This window comes from Thunnus albacares, chromosome 17 (genome assembly GCF_914725855.1).
Source record: "Thunnus albacares chromosome 17, fThuAlb1.1, whole genome shotgun sequence".
NCBI classification, from domain to species: Eukaryota; Metazoa; Chordata; class Actinopteri; order Scombriformes; family Scombridae; genus Thunnus; species Thunnus albacares.
The window spans coordinates 11748340-11769334 of record NC_058122.1 but is presented as its reverse complement, the minus strand read 5'-3'; the positions used below and the strand labels follow the sequence as shown (position 1 = coordinate 11769334).

The 20995-nt window shown below is 38.6% G+C and overlaps 1 protein-coding gene across 2 annotated transcripts; it reads left to right on the top strand.

Moving 5' to 3' along the window:
• The first annotated feature begins 1422 nt into the window (after nt 1-1422).
• On the top strand, nt 1423-19683 carry xpo6 (exportin 6). Of its 2 annotated transcripts, none has more exons than XM_044330665.1 (24): nt 1423-2250; nt 3386-3476; nt 4038-4150; nt 4592-4789; nt 5954-6113; nt 6660-6737; nt 6906-7437; nt 8362-8488; nt 9487-9596; nt 9777-9885; nt 10058-10150; nt 11344-11413; nt 11560-11719; nt 11999-12091; nt 12627-12771; nt 13943-14089; nt 14397-14580; nt 14733-14888; nt 16068-16182; nt 16322-16493; nt 16840-17001; nt 17297-17395; nt 18507-18737; nt 19048-19683. In XM_044330665.1, exons 1-24 carry the CDS (start codon nt 2248-2250, stop codon nt 19147-19149), a joined length of 3450 nt encoding a protein of 1149 aa, XP_044186600.1. In that variant the 5' UTR covers nt 1423-2247; the 3' UTR covers nt 19150-19683. The 2 variants fall into 2 exon arrangements, with proteins under 2 accessions (XP_044186600.1, XP_044186599.1); XM_044330664.1 differs by having other exon boundaries at nt 1424-2250; nt 14397-14586.
• The last annotated feature ends 1312 nt before the right edge of the window (nt 19684-20995 follow it).

Sequence of the window (20995 nt, the reverse complement as noted above, 5' to 3'; positions counted from 1 at the left end):
TACATATTATATACATGTCATGCATTTACCTTCCCTGTGTTGTAAGTGATAATCCCACAGGTTTGTTTTGGTGGTAGTTGTTTGTCTGGATTATCTTCTAATTGCCCAAACAAAACAAGCAATAATGGCTTACAGAGACTGAAATGTAACTATTGGAGGCAACCTTAAAACAAGAGTCACGTGCCCATAATCAACATTCAAACAGGTTTTGCTTGCTGGAATGTTTCCTCCTCTTCATACTGGCTATTAAAAATTCCCTTCCTAAAGCACTTTCAATGTAAGTGATGGGGGACAAAATCTAAAATCCTCATATTATGCAAAAATGTTTTCCAAAGTTTATCTGAGGCTTCAGCAGTTTGAGTTGATACACAAATTATAAATAAAAAAAGATGCACTCAGCTGCAAAGAATAACTTCTTCAATCAGGAGTGACAGTAATATACAGTGAGCCATGTAACAAATTGCTTGTAATACAATTATTTTTTGAATATTTAGCAAAAGCATTCATCTTGCACTCACCTACTAATTGTACGACAGTGTTGTATTATGTGAATTGCCGAATTTTTATCTTAATTTTATTAAGTTAATTAATTTATTTTTTTTATCCCCATCAGTAAGAGCCTTTTTACAGCACTTTTTTTAGTTATGGCATAAAAAACCATAACTTTAGACATAATATACTTATAGCAGAAGAGTTTTTTTATTTGTCTGTGTATGCCTTCTTTTGTATTCTATTGTTGTCTTTGTATTGTATTGTATTTGTATGTAGTCTTTTCTCTATTTGTCTGTTTCACACTGTCCTCCGTGTCCTCTCACCTATCAACATTCACACCCTGATCTCTCCCCTCTGCTCCCTCCTTTAATGACTTTCTCTTTTGCACTACTGTCATGTTACAATACCATTTGCACAGCATATGTTGACATTTTTTAATGTCTTTACTATATGAATATATATTTTTACTATAATGTGCTATTTACTATGTGTATATACTGTGTCTATTTTTATGCCATGTAGGTCCCTATATGCCCCCCACCCTCCCCCCAATCTAATGACTTTATTTTTGCACCACTGCTATGTTTCCACTGCCATTTGCACAGCTCTACTACAAATAATTGCAGATATATACTACCTCATATACACAAATTCACGCCGTATACTTTATATACACAAATTGAATTGAACCGTCTCTGTGTAGTCTCTATTCTAGCAGAAAGACAATATTATATGACCATTTTGCATATGCTTTTAGAGCTCAGAATATATAACATGTAAATCGATTATTGAGTAATTATCTCATTTTCTTTCATCTGTAACTCATTTTCACACTGATGCATACTATGAGGAATCTTGTCTGCAAATTTGTCCACAAAAGTAGCTGTAGTTTGAAAGGTTTAACCGGAGATCACTGACTGACTCGACTCAAGCTGCTTTGGGTTGGTTCATTCCTGCAGCAGAAGAGGAAGTTGCGAAGAAACCCTGTAACCAGCAAGCGAGCTATATTCCTGAGCCGCCCTAAGCACTGAAAAGGGGAATAACAGGCACAAGCGCGTATAGTATTATGTATTTAGTGTTGTTATAAATTTGTCTGCTACATAACTTAGGTGTGCATATTTACCCGCTTTGAAATTGCAACCGGTAAAAGGCAAGTTGTGAGCGACAGCCCTGTAGTTAAGCATGTCTACGTTTGACAGCTAACCGAGCTAACGAAAATGTTGCCTTCATCTTTCTAGAAAAGCTAGCGAGCTAGCCACCCGCTGCAACGCTAGCATTTAGGTAACTTAAGCCAGCTTCAAAACACTTTGACCACACAGACAGAGAAAGCTAATTAACGCTGCACATTTCTCCTTTTCTGGAGCAAATGTTAGCTAGTTTCCACAAAAGAACAAGATCTCTGTATTTAACTTCTTAGCTGTAAACGGAATTATACGACGACAATGCAGTGCAACTAGCTGCTTGGTAATCGAAAAAAACGCGTCTAAGCTACTCGAGCAAGGTGAAATTAAGTCAGTGTTTAAAGGTTGTTGTATGCAAAGGAAACGCTGCCTGTCTTTGCTAGATATTTGTCGGTGAAGTATCGACCTCAAAGTAAGCGAGCAGACCATGATGAAGCCCCTCTGCGGTTACGTTAGCCAGCAACACCTTAGCTAACGGTAGCTACAGAATTGGCTCGCTCGGTCACTTAACGTTTGTCTTACTGCTGTAATTAATCCGAGACTGAACTGAAGAAAGCATCTGAGCCAGTTAAACATGGTAAGTACAGTTTAACGATTATTATTTCACAAGGTATTCAGGTCTTTCTGTCTCATGTGCTAATAGCTAACTTAACATGGTGCATAAGCTTTTGATTCGCACACTTGAACAGGAAGGACCTAAAGTTATGTTAATAATGTATTTTAATTATTTACTGTATAGCTAACTGACGGCTCTGTTCGTCGGTGAAGTCGTATAACGGTTTGTGAGAGGACAGGTATTTCACGGGATGTGACAGCTCCTTAAAGCCATTTCACGATACAAGACGCCCATCTTGCAAAACTGAATATTTGCCCTGAGAAGTGTTCAGCCTCGGCAAGTTGTGGCTTATTTGAGGAATTCAGACCCGCCTGCCACAGGAGCTGCTCTTTAAAATCTCAATTTGCTATCTGGTTTTTATCCAGGCAGGGCCCAACTTCCTCTACCTGTGTAAGTGTGGTATTACAGTCGATTTTAACGTACAACTTGCTTTGGTTTGTATGAAAAAAGATTATCATGCAATCCTGATCATGCTGAACCATATGAGCAAGTCTGATTGCAGTTGTGAACCATATTTCCATGGGACTTTACCAAAACATGTGTAATATTAACCAACCATAGATATGTGCAGGTATGAGCATGGGGAAATAAATTTCCAGCTCACTAAGCAAGATGGTACATACACGCCTGCAAGCACTCTTACAAAATGTCCTTAAATCAGGCCTGTTGAAGAGCTTTGCACATAGAACACAAAACATTTTTCACCAAATAAATAGGCATAATAAATGCTCAGGTATGTAATCAAAATAATATCTTGTAATCAAGATATTTGATTGGCAATCCATTGTCCTCTTCACTGTGAAGGTGGGTTTCTTGTTCACGAGCAGCTGTTTGGAGAGGCTTGTGATTGGTCTGCAGTTGAGCATCTGCTGTGCATGTATACTGCATGACATGCACACCACTAAATTTTATGTCTAGTGGTTATTAAATATAACCATTAGACAGATTGCACTTGCTAGTCTGAGTGTGATTGATGTGATATTAATAGGTATTTGGTTATGATAAAAATACACCTGTCTGTGGTTTGGATCATGCATATTTTAAAATAGGCTAAATGTGCGTTTTGAATTTAACTTGGCCTTTTTTTATCCACCAGTCTTCAGAGGAGGCATCGCTGCGTGCTCTGGAGAGCCTGATGACGGAGTTCTTTCACAGCTGTACAACCAATGAGAGAAAAAGAGAAATAGGTAGGTTTGGCCTTGTAAAAACCTACCATTATTCATTAGGATCAAGGCTCTGTGTTTTCCACCAAGCTGGGTTTTAATGCAAACAAAATAGAGCTTGTCTCTAAAACAGTGAGGAGGGGAAAAAGTGTTGTTTTACAACCTTTTTCCCCAGGGTCTGCTTAATTGCACATACATCAAATTTGAAGGTGTCTTTTTATTCAAAATGAAATTAGATCACTTTGTAGATCTCATCTTGTTATTTGATAAAATGGTAATATACATGAGGCCTTCTCATATCTTTAAATATAATTTGTGAAATTTTACCTACTTGATACTCTCTACCAAGGTCTTTAATAGTATCTGGATCCACAAATAAAATGTATGGACTATGTTGTTGTCCGACAGTCACTGTAGATTGTTTACTGTGATCTGAATTGATTTGCTTACCATTAAAGGTTTTTTGCATTTCTTTTTAACACACTTCCTGTGTTGTGACGCATTACTTTCAGTATGTCTGCGAACTAAGTATTACAATGTCATGTACCTCTGTCAGTGATCATGCTTACTTCCTTTTTTCTGCAGAGGAGCTGCTGAATAATTTTGCACAGCAGAATGGAGCATGGCGCCACTGCTTGTTCTTCCTCTCTAATACTCGGAATGAGTATGTAATGATGTACAGCCTCACAGTATTTGAAGTAAGTCCTGTAGGTGGGAGATAAGTATTTTCAGTTCATAGAATTGTGCCCTTTTCATGCTTGGAAAATAAGACAATACTCAGAGTAAAAGTATTGTTTTTTGAGGTCTGAATACATGAAGTGGTAAAGATGTTGTTTTCCTGTTTCCTCTTTGTCTTTTAAAGACGTTATGCAACTTACATGTTGCATGGGATAAAAGGCTGAACATCCTGTGACATACTTTCACCTTCTTTCATGCATATCTCAGACATTTTTGCTTCAATTTAGGTGGTTTATTTGCAGTGTTACGTTTGTAGTATACGGTGTCAGTAAAAATGTTTTCACTATATCAGAACATTACAAATAATCAGATAAGACAGATTATCGAGAACTGTTGCTAAATCTCTGTCTGTATTGCCTAGTCACATCTCTGATAGCTGATTGTTCCCCTTTTTTTTCCAGAACCTGGTGAACAAGATGTGGATCGGTGTTGCTTCACAAGACAAGATGGAGATTCGCAACTGTTTGCCGAAACTCCTGCTTGCGCAGCACAAATCTGTGCCCTATTTCATTCGTAATAAACTCTGTAAAGTCATTGTGGACATTGGTCGCCAGGACTGGCCAATGTTCTACCATGATTTCTTCACGAACACCCTTCAGGTAAGTCCTGCTCATGTGGTCTCTGCTGTTAAGTGTGGCGTTTCAATCATCAGTAGCTGGGTGCTGATTGATGTGTTGCTGAATACCTAAAAATACTTATTTGCCTAAGAAACAGAAATAATGTCAAAACTACAAGGTTGCAAAACCATAGTTTCCGTTCTTTGATCATGTGAAGTTGCTGTGAAAAGTATCTTTCTTCCTAATTGATCCTACAACATTGTACTGCTGCTGGGTGGATAGGATTTCATTGATTAGGTTTAAAGAAAAAAGTCTACATTGGAGGCTCTATTTGCAAAGCCTCTCTTCCTTCAGAGCGGGGGGCAAGCGTTAGAGTAAAATTACAGCTGATTGAACATGCCCAGTATTCATGTTAAATTATGTTTGACCTATCATCAGGCCCTGCAGTGGATACCAGGCTCATAGGTGATAAATCCACTGAATCCTCCGGCAGGCAACACCATTCTCAAGCCCTGACCTAACATACTTCTAAGTTGCCTTTGAAAACCTACTGTCACCAAAGCAAAGAGCAAATACTTGACGGCTTGACCCAGCCTTACATCTGCACTGTATCTGCTTAGGCTAACTTATATTAACTGGTCCCATAGCTTATTAGGTAGTTTCATCTGAATTCCAGTAGTCCAGCCTTCATCCCCGCTTCTCTAGTTCCACTACATGCTCCCTTTTTTTTTAATTAAAGAAATTTAGCAAATTAATTTGAAATAATTCGCCTTTGGGGATGCAAGGTGTTTTTCTGGTTTGCTGAGCTGTTTCCACACTTTGCATATACTAACATATCTCCTTTTACTGTGTAGCACCAGATTATGAACAGAAAAGCAATAGATTAAATAAACTGCGGGGAAATTGTTCAACCAAGGTGGTAAACTACAAACAATGGACTATGATGCATCTTGTCTTGTTATCGATTTAGTTAGTAGATGACTGCTTAAACATACATGCTCATTATGTAAATGGCATTTTCATATAAGGGTATTAATCGTATAAGATGATAGCAGAGGTTGTCTTTCTTTTAGATGAGTTTGACCACCGCTGCTATAAAACACTATGAAAAACTATTGACCAAACCCTATAAAGCTTCTGTTAGTAGCAAACTTCAGTATCTTTATTGATAAAAGCGGTTGTCCGTCAATCTCTTGTGAATTGCAGTTGATCCAGTCGCCAGCACTGGCTCCACTGGGGTTGGTGATGCTGAAAACCACATCAGAGGAACTTGCATGTCCTCGAGAAGACCTCTGTGTTGCCAGGAAAGATGAGCTGCGTAAACTGCTGCTGGAGCAGGTACCGACAGTGCTTGGACTGTTGACAGGTGAGAGCGACCTTTTTGTATTTACTGCAACATGATTTCCTAATGTAAATAGGATTTATAAAGGCAACAAAGTCCCAGTAGTCGTTGCTGCTAGGTTAATGGTAGTGCATTTCTTCAGTATTGGAGCACAACAGCAGGTTGCAGGCACAATGTACAAAAACAATTCAAGCACTTCTGTTTATTCTTGTTTTAGTTATGGTGTAGAACTGATGGTTGATACTGACGTGAGCTAATAATGCTCTCTCTGTCTGACGACAATGTTAAAAGCCACATTACAATCTGAAATCCATTCTAAATTTCAAACTAATGCACATTAAAAGAAATGCTATTTGAATTGGATATAAAGCCACCCATGATATGACATATCATGGTAATGAGGACTTGCAAAATTCAGTATTTTTATGGGGGTTTTTTTTATTCTCAGATTTAATTAAAGATAAAAATCTGCCAAATATTAGAGTCAGGCTCCCAGTTAGAACAATCTTTTGGGTGGCTAATTTTCAGTATCTGTGGATAATTGCAGTCTTAAAACATCTTGTGTTGCAGGTATCCTGGAGACCTATTGGGACAAGCACAGTGTCATCGCTTCCACCCCACCTCCCTCACCCACCTCAGGGGAAAGTGGTGAGTGAATCGTCCTGTAGTTACGTAAAACTACAAAGTCTTGCTAGTGATGTGGTTATAATCACAGAGCAGTCGTTGCTTGTTTGATGATAGCAAAGCCAGTATTTTATGGAGTGGTTTGTTTTCATGTGTTAACCAGGCTATTTTGTGTCTCTTCAATCTTGTCAGTGGAATTGCTGGGCAATTTGTTTCAGGGCAGCCAGTACTCCAAGCTGCTTTGCCAGCCCATGGCAGCACTGGACAATGAGAGTCAACAGGTCTGTTGTCTTGTTTTGGAGTGTTTGGCCCACCTGTTCAGCTGGATCCCTCTGTCCACAAGCATCACACCCACCCTGCTGGCATCCATTTTCCATTTTGCGCGTTTCGGTTGTGATCTTCGGACAAAGGCCAAAACAGGACCCTTCATCTCCTCCAACTCCTCCTCTTCTAATGGACAGCTCAATCCAGGGACAATGCCACCAACATCGAATGGAGGAGGGCGAAACGGACAGCAGAGCGAGGGCAACAAGGTGGATCGCGCCCGACTCGGTGTACTCGCTATGACCTGTGTCAATGAACTGGTGTCAAAGAACTGTGTGCCATTGGATTTTGAGGAGTACCTGCTGCGCATGTTCCAGCAGACCTTCTTTCTCCTGCAGAGGCTGACACGAGAGAATAACGCTCACACAGTCAAGAGTCGCCTACAGGAGCTTGATGAGAGGTATGTCTCTGTCCCTAAGTTGACACTGGTATTGCTTTCGCTGTTCATGGACAGTACAGTGTTTTCTACCACAATAATTCCAACATGTAGTCTACTGGTCATGTTTACTGTGGTTACAGACAAGCCTAATTTGCAGTCAGAGATTGCTATGAGGTATTTCTTAGCAGTCCTCTCAAAACAGTCTTTGTTTTCATCACTACTGCTCTGTACACTGGCTCTATACAGCCATGTACCTCAGCTCTGTCACATGTGTGTCATTCTGACCTATTCTTTCTGCTCTATGTATAAAACTGTGCTAATATTATAACACATTTTTAAAACCTTTTTAATGACACTATTTTCATCTGTTTTTCAGTTGACTAGAGCGGCTGAGAAAAACCCATGTCTCTTCGGTCCTATCAGATTTTATTTAAATATATACTCAACTTAGTTTTAAGTTAGTCTTCATTGGCTGTTGAGTTAACATGACTGTATATTGTATCAGTTTCAAGTTTGAATGTGGCCTCTTTTCCAAACTTAGTTTCTTTGCAGACCTAACCACAGAGTGATGACTTAAAAAGAAAAGGCAAAATGGCAATTTGCAGACTAGATGTGGCCAGTTTGGTCTTTCCAGACATCGGTTCCTTCATTGAGCTTCTCTTATTCCCCTTTACCTCATCTTTTACATCACAATCATACATCAATACACAATCTTGATATTTTCGTGAGTGGTCTCGTAGTTTGTGCAGCCACAAACCAGCTGTCACTGTCCATTGTCGAGATGAAAATTACGATTGGGTAATGTGACTTCCTCTGACACTGTGTGCTTTTGAACTTGGTTTAAGAAATAGTTTTGTGATTAACCAGCATAAACAATATGAAGTAACTCCTGACTGCAAGACTTACATGTTTTTGTTTTGTAATGTTTTCTCTTTTATCTTGCAGTTACTTGGAAAAGTTCACAGATTTTCTGCGCCTGTTTGTCAGTGTTCACTTGAGGCGGATTGAATCCAGTCCTCAGTTTCCAATTGTAGAGTTTCTTGGCCTGCTTTTCAAGTACACCTTCAACCAGGTAATGATAATTTTATCAATAAGTCATTTATTCATGAAGTGCAACACAGGATGTTTACTTCTATTGATCTCCTACAACATGTGAGTTCTGACTAGGGATGTCAGTTTTAGTTCATTTTGCTTTCAACAGACTGACACCTATTAACCGATAACTAATCGGTTAATTTTTAAGAAAAGTTGTGACATAACTTTCGTTTGTGAGAGCTGTCCAGCAGTTGGTGGTCAGAGCTAACGTTAGCTTGACTTTAGCTCATTCTTCTTCCCCTCAAAGTGCATAATGTACTCAGGCTTGAGGTACGATATAAATAATAATATGAATATAAGGCGACTCTGATTATCAGAACACCCCCCTTTTCCAACAGCTGTTTTTGGAAAAATAACGTTACTTTTTGAATATAACTTACATCATATTATGGTTACATACTCACACACTCTCCTACCAGGCTCTTGGAAGCGGTAAAAATTATTCCCTCCGGCAGTTAGTATTAATACAACTACCTGTTTGTCTTTTTGAGCTCCTTATCATCTGACAGTGGTATTTGGCAGCCTGACATATTCCATTTCTGCAGTAGAGGCGTTGGAAAACACTTTGGACTCATTTTCACATGAATTTATTTCCTTCGTGGCAGAAAAACACATTACACAAGCCTTCAGAAACTCCTGCAGGTTAAACTGAACTAAGGAAACACTTTTTTAGTGCTGACTGACTCTAACACACTCGCTATAAACAGACTTTAAGACACTCGCTAGCCTAGCAACATTAATGCTACAAACAACCCATAATGCAACACTTCGTGTAGAAATCGGTATTACAACGCTACTTTCTCCATTCAGAAAGAATATCTGATGATGTAATTGTCTAGCCGTTAGCGAAGTGTTTGCAAATTAACCTGTAGACAGACATGCGTACCCGGTCAAAAATATTCTCAGCGGTTAACCGTTGACATCCCTAGCTAGTTCGGACGGATTACATAATTTCCTTCTCATTTCTTTTTTCAGCCTACCCATGAGGGCTACTTTGCCTGTTTGGATATATGGAGTGTGTTTTTGGATTTTCTAACAACCAAAATCAAAAGCAGACTGGCTGACAGAGATAGTGTTCTAAATAGGTAAGTAGCTTAAAAACCTATTTATCCTTTTAAACTTAAAATTGATGAATGATCTTAAATTAATGCAACCATATGAAATATAGACAATAAGGTGTACAAAGTGCCTGGTGATTGTTATTAATCTGTCTTTGCTTTTGTTTAAAATGTGCTTGTTAAGTAAATGAATGTATTGTTTGACAGGTACAAAGATGCCTTAGTTCTTCTGTTAAGGGAAGTTCTGAATCGCATACAGTTCAGATACAATCAGGCTCAGTTGGAAGAGCTGGATGATGAGACTCTGGATGATGATGTAAGAACAATTTACATATGTTTCTGTCATTTGCACCTTTTCACTCAATATGTTCTGTGTTTTTATTATATTATTAGCATATAAACCCCTTAATGATATGTCCACGTTACAAAAGCAAATACAGTATTTTTCACTTCAAATCCTAATGTTCTATTTTATTTGGTAACTATAGCAACAGACAGAGTGGCAAAGGTACCTGCGTCAGAGTCTGGAGGTGGTTGCCAAGGTGATGGAGCTGCTCCCATCCCATGCATTCACCACTTTGGTAAGAGATCTAAATGTGTAGCTGCAAGAGAGCCTATAGCCTCAAAGATCCACTCTAAAACATTTAGTTCATAGTGTAGTAGTAATGTCTCAAAACATTAAAGGAGCAATACCAACTCCTGAATATTATACTAGACACTTGGCATTGATTGGCTGCCAGGTGTGCGTTAAAATTGTGCAACAGTAATTTGTCTGATGTTTAACCACATTTCAAAATCATTATGTAATGTATGTTGCATTAAATCACAGCTACCCACAGCAATGATACTTAATGCTTAATGCTATGTTACTAGCAACCTCATTTGTGAAACTACTGGAATCATGAGTTCATGTATATATTAATATTAGAAAATAAGGCACAAGGGTTTCATACCAATGGTAAAAGTTTTAACATTGCTCTCTGAATGTCACAGTTACAGTGAACTATAACTTAAGATTGTTGAAGCAGAAGTAGATTGATGCACTCATATGTAAATTAACTTTTCAAATCTAACAAGTAAGTTTCACACGTTCAAGAATTGTGAAATGTAGAATCATGAGTTTCATTTTGTTTTTATAAGAGAGTGTCCATTTTGGTTACATAAAACAAGAGATAGACAACTTACCTGCCCCAGCACGGCACTATAAATTACATCATTTTACTAGAAGGTAACATAATCAAACACCTTTTTTTAACATCCAGTTTGTTTTTGTGTTTCATTATGGATGTAAGTTTTAGTTTTCGTGTCAGATTTGAATAGAACACATATCAGGAGATGAGTTGCAATGTTTAGTAAAATGCTCAGTCTAGTGAATGCTTTATTGTACTTTATTGTGCTTTAAAGTATTTTTTAGTTCAATTATGATTGCATGAATTTGTTCCTGTTAGGGATCAGTTCCTCCAAATATCTTCTCAGTAATTACTTGTAAACATGCTTTAAGGAACTGAGGTTATCTTTTTATTTTTTTTTCTATCTTATCTCTTTCAGTTTTGTATCGTGCATGTTATGTGTTTGTACATGTCTCGCTGTTTTCAGTGACATGTCCATAAGTTTAAAAAAAAAAAAAGTAAATATCCCAAAGAAACAGTTCTCTTCTCGTGGCTATTGATTTTATAATTCCATGTAAATCAGTATTTGTTATAGATGATATACAGTTATATACAGTACAGTACAGTTATATAGAGTCTCTTTCTTTCCCCTCTTCTCTCTCAAGTTTCCAGTCCTTCAAGAAAATTTGGACGTGTACCTGGGTTTGCAGCAGTTTATCGTTACCACTGGCACAAGTAAGTAACTTCCCATGTTTTTAGTTTGTTTTGTAGTTTTTTCAGCTTCACCTTCTGTCTTCTGTTTTGAGGTACAGTCAAACTGAGTGATTGTAATCCCATAGATGAAAATGTAAAGATGACCTGTCATGATGTCCTTCTTTCAGGTCGAAGGCTTAATATCACAGCAGAGAATGATTGCCGTCGACTTCACTGTTCTCTCAGGGACCTCAGCTCCCTACTTCAAGCGGTCGGACGCTTGGCTGAGCATTTCATCGGAGAAGTTTTTGCTGCACGTTTCACTGATGCCCTGGCAGTGGTGGAGAGGTCAGTGCTCTGCCACCAAAACATTGTAAAGTGATTTTGTGCCAACATAATGAGGCTATATTTGTATTTGAACAAGAGTAACCACATTGTTGCACATTCTTTAGTCAATAATAATTTCTACTCTTATAGTGACATTGGTTTCTATTTTTAGTGTTCTGTCTATATGGTTTAATGTATTTAGCGTAATAAGTGTGACTGGTAAATCTTGATCTTGGCTGGTAAATTCTGCTCAGTTTAAGGAGCAAAATATTATAATGGACCATGTGTTTCTTTTTCAAGGTTGGTTGAAGTGACTTGCTACGGCTCTCAGACCAGCCTTTACGACCTGGAGACTGCTGTGCCTTCTGTGCTCAAGCCAGACCTCATAGATGTGTGAGTATCACATGGTTAAAGGAAAACTCAGCTCTAACATGGGTGACACGCTGTTTATATATGTGAACCACTGTTTATGAAAGTTGCAGTTACAAATAACAAGTCTAAACCGCTCACTGACAAGAGAAAAGGGGAAATTTTGTTGATAATTACAGTGTTTGTGTGAATTTAGTCACTTTGCTGTATTTCACAGCATGAACAAAAGCCCCTGAAAAGCCACCTTTGCTGTTGGCACAGTGTTGGGGAGGTTTTTTTGGAGTCCCCTGTTCATTGTTATTGGAGCAGTTTCATGTTTGACATAATGCAGTTGCATAAAAATTTTATTTCAGGGAAAGACTTCGTAGAAATACAATTACGTCTAAAGTTATGTTGTAGTGTTGGTTGGGAAACTGATGATAACTTAAATGAATACTATCATAAATATACTAAACACATCACAAGGAACACAATCTTGTATGTAGAAGAAGCGAGTATGTTTTATTCAGGCCATTGCGGTATGTTTTTTAGCTGTGTGAATGTTGTTTGTTGGTTTCAGACATGCACAGGCCCTCGCTGCTTTGCAAGCCTACTCTCATTGGCTCGCGCAGTTCTACAGTGAGGTCCACGGTCAAAACCAGAGCCAGTTCATCAACCTCATCACATCTGCAATAGATGCCAGTAGCCCACTCATCACGGCAAAGGTAGCTTCCCTCATACTCATATTGTTGTCCTTTCTGGTGTTTATAAATGAATAATGAGTCTGGGATGAATTTATGTCATGTAAAAGTTATTACATTTAAACTTCATAATTTGAAAAAGCCTTAAATATGATCTACGCAGGATCTCTTATTTGGGTGAAATAAGTTTATAAGTCAAATATAAGTGACTACAGTTCATGGATACTCTCATAAAAAAGTGCTGCTTTCATGTTGAAACGGTAGCTCATTGGGAGGAAGTATGATATGGAAAATATGAACTAACACTTAAACCTTAAGACGGTGTTCACAGAATTTTCCACTTATGTATCTCATGCTTTTTGGTTGTTGTTCCTCTTGGCTGGGTGTTAATATGGTAAAATGGTACAATTTAATTTATTCATAAATCGGCCTTTTTAGCCATATCATTCACATTTTGTTTATAACAGATTTATTAGCTTTGATAATTCCGCATTATTGACAGTATTCTTTTACATGGTGAGACACAGAGCAGATCTTATTCAGATTGCCCTAAGACAGGCATCAAGCTGGTGGTCTAGGGGTTAAGGCGCTGGCCATGAACGGCTAAGTTCAAGTCCAGCCAGGCAGTTTTACTGCATGTCATTTCCCCCGTCTGTCTCTTCCCTCGTTTCCTTTCAACCCTATTCTATCAGGTAGAGAATGGCCCAAATATACTTAGAAATATGTCGATTATTTTGAGACACCAGTTTTGCTCATGGAAAAATAGATGGAAGAACAAAGTTACAGTCCAGCCATTGCACATTATTCACTATTCCTTAGCTAAAGACTTGATTTGCAGCTCGTTTCCAACTATTGCATGATTTAAAAAAATGAAAATAAGTGTGAGGACTGTGGGAGGAGAAGGGTGTTTTGGGTTGAGTCTGTGTGAAGAGTAAGAGGGTGGAGAGTGTAGCTGTGTCTCCACCAAAACTCTGGCTTCTCACTATAACTTCTTGATGGTGTGTCAGTCAGCAATGTTGTATTTGATAACTAATAATGTTTTACTGCAGATGAGCCACTCATTCATCACTGTATTCAAGACAAGTCAACATTATCTGACTGAAATGTGTTCACGTATCCTTAGTAAACAAGCCTTGGTAAGGAAAGCAGACTTTCTTTCCTGTTTCTAGCACTTAAATTCTCTCTTTATTTCCAGGTACCTGAAAAGTTGCTGCTCTCAGCATGCCATCTGATGGTTTCCATCACCTCTACTGTGCGACCTGTGTTCTTGGTCACTTTGCCAGCTGTTCAGAACATCTTCAACCTCATTACAGAGAATCAGACCCGCAGACTCCCTCAAGAGGTAAATGTTTGTTGCTTTTATTGTGCATATCGTGGCTCACTTATTAACAATTAATTAACAACTAATAGATTTATTCACTTCCAAGAAGTAGCAAAGTAGGCATACCTCCTTAAAGGTATCATAGTTTTTATCTTTTTTGATATTTAGTCATAAAATAATCTTTGAAGAAAACACCACACAAACGAAAGATTAAAATTATGTGGAGTTTTTAAAATAATGTTGAAGTTTCAAGTTCTTAAAATGTCCTAAATACTTGATTTAATCATCCTCTCTTTGTCTTTGTGTGTGCATGTGCCTGCTCATACAGGCTCACATGTTGGTGTGTAGGGCTTTATCCAACATGCTGCTGCTCCCGTGGCCGAATTTACCAGAGAGTGAGCAGCAGTGGCAAACACGCTCCAGCAACCATGCCAGCCTACTGGCAGCACTCACTCGGGAATATCGTATTTTAAGAGGGACAGTGAACATAACTCCACGACGACCTGATCTGGGTGACTGTCAGTATTTCATTCTCTTTCTTTTGTTTTTGGTTTTGTTAGTTTTGGCATCTTTTTTAAAAATTATACTGATGTTGATGACAGATTTATCAGCTTTTTCACATTTTGTCCTGCTCTTTTTGCTCTCCCTGCCTTTGTTTTACTAGTGAAAACAGTGATACAGCAAACCCTGCCTGTGCTCAGAGACATAGTGGACAGCATTTCTGGGGAATCCACCAAATCACGTCAGATCTGCTACCAGAGTCTTCAGGAGTCTGTCCAAGTCTCCCTCAGCCTCTTCCCGGTGTTTATTCAGCAGCCAGGTCAGTGTGTCTCATCTACAGGTTTGTTAGTTTGAATTAAAAATGTGATCACAGTATAAAGATGGTCCAATTCATCCATTACTTACCTTATCCTGTCAGGGGGGGCAGGGACTGAGGTCTGTCCCAGCATGCACTGTACTGGCATGTAGAAATGGTCCCCTGTCTCCCATCAGTGCATGCAAGATGATAACAGTTCATATTGCAAAAGATCAGATCCACATCATTATACTGTCTTAACATTTGACTTTTGCCTGCTTTTTGACTGCCTCTACCGTAGTAACTGGTATTTATAGACGCAGCTAGATTGTGTTAGATAACATATAATAAAAAAAAACTGAGTTTGATTTAAGTATACAACGCTGAATCTGATTAATGGCAGTGTGCAAACATCTTGTGTTAACAATTCATGCTTTCCACGTCCGCTAGGCCACAAGGGTGTGAACAGACCCCTCTGCAGACACGCAGCCCAAGACTATACGCATGGCATGCATGTCAACTGGGCATGTGCTAGAAAAGCAAAACGTCTCATCTACTGTATGCTATACGTGCACTGTATTCCTATTCTTATTAAGCTGTCGCTTTTCTTTTCCTTTTTTTGACTTTTTCTTATTGTTCAGCAACATACAGGAACTCTGCAGCTGCATTCAGACTGAAAACAGCCTTGTGTAAAACAATACAAAGGGCCGTGTTGGTGTGGACATGTTGTTTAAAGTGCCATTGAGACAATGAAATCCAATCTAGCAAGTGCAGTTGGAGTAAAAGAATATTGTGTTTAATGGCTTATAAGAAAAACACACCACAGCTGCTTGTAATACTCACAGACTGGATTTTACAACTCTGGAAAGTTATCACGCTGTGACCCTGTTTACTAGAGGGCATATGTGGAACATGTCTGTGTCCACGGACCCCCGAATGTAGTACGAATGGAACCGCATGCGTCCACGGTCCGCATGCAACTCTTCAGCTGCCCGTCGAGGCGGAAAGCATGAATTGGCTTTTACTGTCAAATGGTCACATATACTCTGTTCCAAGTTCTGTACAAAACCATACTCTGTTTCAGTAGACATATCTCATAGCTGTTTTAACAAAATGTGATTAATGATAATCATTACAATTATTTAATAAACTGGGACACAAAAGGTTATTTGACTAGCTGTTAATTGTTACCTCTCCTTCCAGATGTGACAGATGAGATGTTGGCCTTCTTCTTGACGCTGTTTCAGGCGTTGCGAGTCCAGATGGGAGTTGCCTTCACAGGACAAATCATCCACACTTTCCTCAGCATGTTCACCAGGTTAAAAAAAAAAGATTATTTAACAATAGTTATTATTTGTAGTAATATTACATCCTGCCTAGGTGAATCTAATGAAGATTTAAAAGGCACAAAAACTTTCTTAAAGCTAATTATGCAATGTCACTTGTGTGTGTTTCAGGGAACAGCTGGCGGCCAGTATTTTGCAAGAGGGCAGTGCAGGCTGTAGAGTGGTACAGAAGTTCCTGAAAATCCTGCAGGTGGTGGTGCAAGAGCCGGGTCAAGCTTTCAAGCCCTTCCTACCTAGCATCCTCTCTCTGTGCATGGAGCAGGTTTACCCAGTCGTGGCAGAGGTCAGTTGTTGGTCACCTGTCTTGAATTATCATATTCATCCTGGAGTCCTCCATCCTGATTTGGTTTGCATCTTTATTGATTAGCCTGTAGACATGTAGTGTCACCTCTCCCTTTTGAAATCTGAAACCCTTTTGAAAAAGATGTACAGTACCTACAGTGAAGTATGAATGTTGTGGCGTGAGCTGCCAGTATTACCAAAAATATCTCAGTGCAAATGTTAAAACTAGAATTCTCAGGTACTTAACAATGATCTTATTTTATAACAATAATATCTTTGCCTTTTGTTTTCATCACATTTCCTGCATAACTGATGGTATCTTGTCTCTTACCTTTTGTCTTTGATAGCGGCCTTCCCCGGATGTGAAGGCAGAGATGTTTGAGTTGCTATACCAAATACTTCACCAAAACTGGAGGTACTTCTTTAAAACTTCAGTCTTAACAAGTGTCCAAAGAGGAGCCACTGAAGATACCATGGAAAATGAGGCCCAGTTCACAGCTGCCATGCAGGTGCGTGTTTGCATGCACCTACACTTCATCAAATTCCTTTTGATTGAACAAGGAAATCCAGACTTTCGGTCTTAGTTTGAGTTTCTGTTCTTCAAGAGAATATCAGTTTACTTATACAGTCGGTGTAACAATAGTATAGCTTTTAATGTGGAGCATAAAGAACTGAAGTGTTCTCAAAATCAGCAGTCATATCAAATTGTAAAATTGGCTAATTGAAGCAATGCTAATAATTAAAGTTATTGTTAAACATAGCTCTTCTCAATTACCTGACTCACTGCTTAAATGTCTTTGGCAGGCTTTTGGCCAGTCCTTCCTGCAGCCAGACATCCACATCTTCAAGCAGAATCTCTCCTATTTGGAGTCACTCAACAGCAAGCACAAGTTGTATCACAGAGTAAGTTGAGCTTTTATATCAGTGTCTTTGTGTTTAGATCTTAAGTACGTCACAGAGCAGAGTTGTTAACATCAATAATAATATTTGATAATTAGCTGTTAACTCATAAGTAAACTAAGGCTGACGGGAACGTCACTATTTTTGCAGTTAGTTTCTGACCTGATGAATGGTGTTAGTTTCAAAGTCAGGGGATTGCCAAAGTTATTAAATTCATCCCGAGAGGGACATGAATGTGTGTACCAATGTCTATGGAAATCCATCTAATAGTTTCACTCAAGAAAAGAAATGTCAACTAATAGTGGCACTAGAAGAAAAGTCAGAGTATTACCAAGCTATTAGAATACATCGTTTGCAAGCCATGAATGTGTGTACAGATGTTGTGCCTTTTTATCAAGTAGATGTTGAGATATTTCACAGATAAGTGAAAACTGACCTCCTTGTGGCAATAGGTAACAAGTCAGGTAATCACCAAAGTCTCTATGATTCATTTTCTAAAGACATGAATATCTGGACAAAATCTAAATCTATGTAAAACCATCTAAAAGTTGTCAAGGTTTGGACCGAATTTGTGGGCTGATCAACCTCTGACAGTCCGACATTGCCATCCCAGAGTCATTCTGCTTTTATGTCTGCAATTTTAACACATGGGCCACCTGCAGGCAATGGTTGTAACTGCAGTGCAGTTCTCTTTCTTTTCCATAGCTATAATTTTTATGAGGATGTAACATTTATCACTGTCAGCTGTAAACTTGAAAGCTTGTTAGCAGTAGAATTTGTCAATTTTTTCTCTTTCCTTCTGGCCGTTTCATCCCTTTTTGACAAATAAACTCTTTCTAGTAATCAGGAGGAGGGAAAGCACACGAGACACAAGTGTGATCTGTCCCCTGTAATCAAAGCAACAGTAAATTTAGCTTCTAAGATCTCAGACATCACTGTCAGTATTAAACCAAATTCTTAGATGTCCTTGATAAAAAGATTCACCTGTAATTTAGACAACATGTGTCCTGTGATCCACACATCGTGACTAGATGAGAGCTACACTGAGTGCTTTCATCTCATGTATTGACTCCATTGTAATTGTTTTATTTGTTTGTTTTTATTGTGTTTTTAGAAGCTTTTCCGGACCTCGATGCTCTTCCACTTCATCAACGTGCTGCTGCAGGTCCTTCTCCACAAAAGTCACGACCTCCTTCAGGAGGAAATCACCCTTGCTATTTACAACATGGCCTCTGTTGACTTTGATGCCTTCTACTCGGCTTTCATGCCAGAGTTCCTCAATGGCTGCCAGGGTGTGGACACCAACCAACGAGCTGTACTCGCACGCAACTTCAAGCTTGAACAGGTGAGAATGAAATTGAACGCAGTGTAAGAGTAAGAATTTGCAAAACGCAACTGTAATCACAGCTTCAAAACTGACATAAGCATGTGGGGTTTGTGAGCTATTCTCTAATGGGTAACCATGGCAATGTATGTTGTCATCTGTGTGCACATATTTGGCATATTTTCATTAGTTTACCGATCGTTTCATACATGATTTGGCCAGACAGCTTTGATCTCTCATTTACATGTTTTCTGCTCCTCTGCACTCTGAACAATGTCGACTCCTGTCTCTTCTGTAATTTTACTCTCCAACTTTTCTTTTCTTTCTCTAGGACCTGCCTTCGTTCACTCAAAGCGTGCAGCGGCTGGTGAATGACCTTCGCTACTACAGACTGTGTAATAGTAGCCTGCCCACTGGCACCATCAAGCTATAGCACAATGACTGCTTGAACCACTCTACACATCAACTCTGATCTTCAAGGACTGCCTGTGCTGACCACTTTGCCCAACACTCCTTCTCCAAATTCAGCTTTGGTCCATGTATTCAAAGAAATAGGAAGGATCAAAACACACGGTTGAGTGATTGGAAGTTGAGGATGCTGCTGATATTTCTCTTTGATTTCTACTGTAGAAGGTTGGCGCGTAATTATTTTTTGAAAGCAGCGCCCTCCTTATGTGTTGCCAATGATATTTTGGCAAGAAATGTAAACCTGGTCTGCAGTTGGCTTTCGCCCAGACCTGGAGCAGTCTGAGCCAGGCCTTCTTTCCCACGCCTCTGCAACAAAGCTGGGCTGGGACTGAGCACTTTCAACTCATTTTGAGTTTTTAAAATGTCTGCTTTTATTCATTTTGCCTTCAAGTTTTTTTCATCTCCAAAGGAGACGGACTCTCAACTTAAGATCTTTCATATCATTCCATTCTGAAAAAGAGAAAACCTGCTTGATTAATAAAGTGCTTTTTTAGTAAAACTCAGGTATCGGTTAATTTCATCGGTTTCTGTGCTCTTCTCTTGTATTTGTTATTAAAGTGTTGTATGTGAGAATAATGTTCATACTGTTTTAACCTCTCTATCAATGGCATCCTTTTAGAATCCATTTTTTAATTGCTGATTTTTTTTTTTCAGCCTTGTATCTTTTAGAACACACACAAATAAGCAAAACATTGATTTTGAGTCTTTAAAGAGTCAATGGTTAAGCTTGAGTTAATTTTAATTTTAAGAATGGCTAATGCCCTTTGAAAGTTATGAAGCTTTGACAGCCAGAGGTCTTGATGAGGTGGCACGTGACATATTACATGTGACATGCTGTGTGAGGACACTGCATACAGAAGACAGGAAGAACTTCACAGTATTAACAAGGTGAAACTTCACAAACTCGACACCAGATGTTCCATCATCTTTTCTGTAGGATGAACTTGTACAGAGTTACAGCTTTAATATTCGTGTGTGATGCTGTCCATCTGTCCAGGATTTCAGATATTGAGATGTTGAAGTGTCACCAAGACTGAATGGAGATGGCTGCTGTGTAAATACTGAAGGCAAATGCTTATTCAGTTATGCTGTTAGCTTCACATTGAGGTTTGTGTCATTGCTGGATATTAGAAAACGGGCTGGAAGGTTGTGTCACTTACTACATCTTACAGGCTGCAACAGGAACGGAATTAATTGGATTTATTGCTGGACTTATTTTCACTAGAACTTATTTTTGTCTCAAAATTTCATCTTGCTGCTAAATATCTAGTGATGTTTTTTAAGTATGTATATAATTATAATTGTAAGATGTTTTCATTTAGTGCTGATTGAACTTTGTTTGCATTGAAAATGAACCTAAAAGGTAATGAAATCACTAACATTTCCAGAGATTAATGTGCTTTTAAAGAGAATTCCACCAATTTAACACCTCCAAATCAATTTATTCATCACAGGGAATACTACTCACTCAACCTTCTTCAACTGTACGATGTATTCTTTGACAAAAATATGAGTCTGCTTTACAAACTGCCACTATAGAGTTTAATTATCATGGAAAATGAAAGAACAAAACGCTGTTGAGTTACATAATGAGAAGTGAAGGATCCAGCAGTTCTGAATCTAAAAAAGATCCAAAAGGGACAAAGTCCTCGTATCTTGGCATCTGCATTATTTGACTTTTTCCTCCTTTCCTCTTTTTTCTTTTTCTTTCTAATGTTCTTGTGCCATTATTAGTCATTTTACTGTGGTTAACATTCGCCTTAAATGCTGTAAAACTCAAATCATGATCTCAAGGCTCTAGTTGTAGGAAC

Coding starts and splice junctions, on each gene's coding strand:
- xpo6 (XM_044330664.1), top strand. Junction 6,738..6,905: donor ACCCACCTCAGGGGAAAGTG/GTGAGTGAATCG, acceptor CAATCTTGTCAG/TGGAATTGCTGGGCAATTTG. Junction 14,090..14,396: donor CCCGCAGACTCCCTCAAGAG/GTAAATGTTTGT, acceptor CTGCTCATACAG/GCTCACATGTTGGTGTGTAG.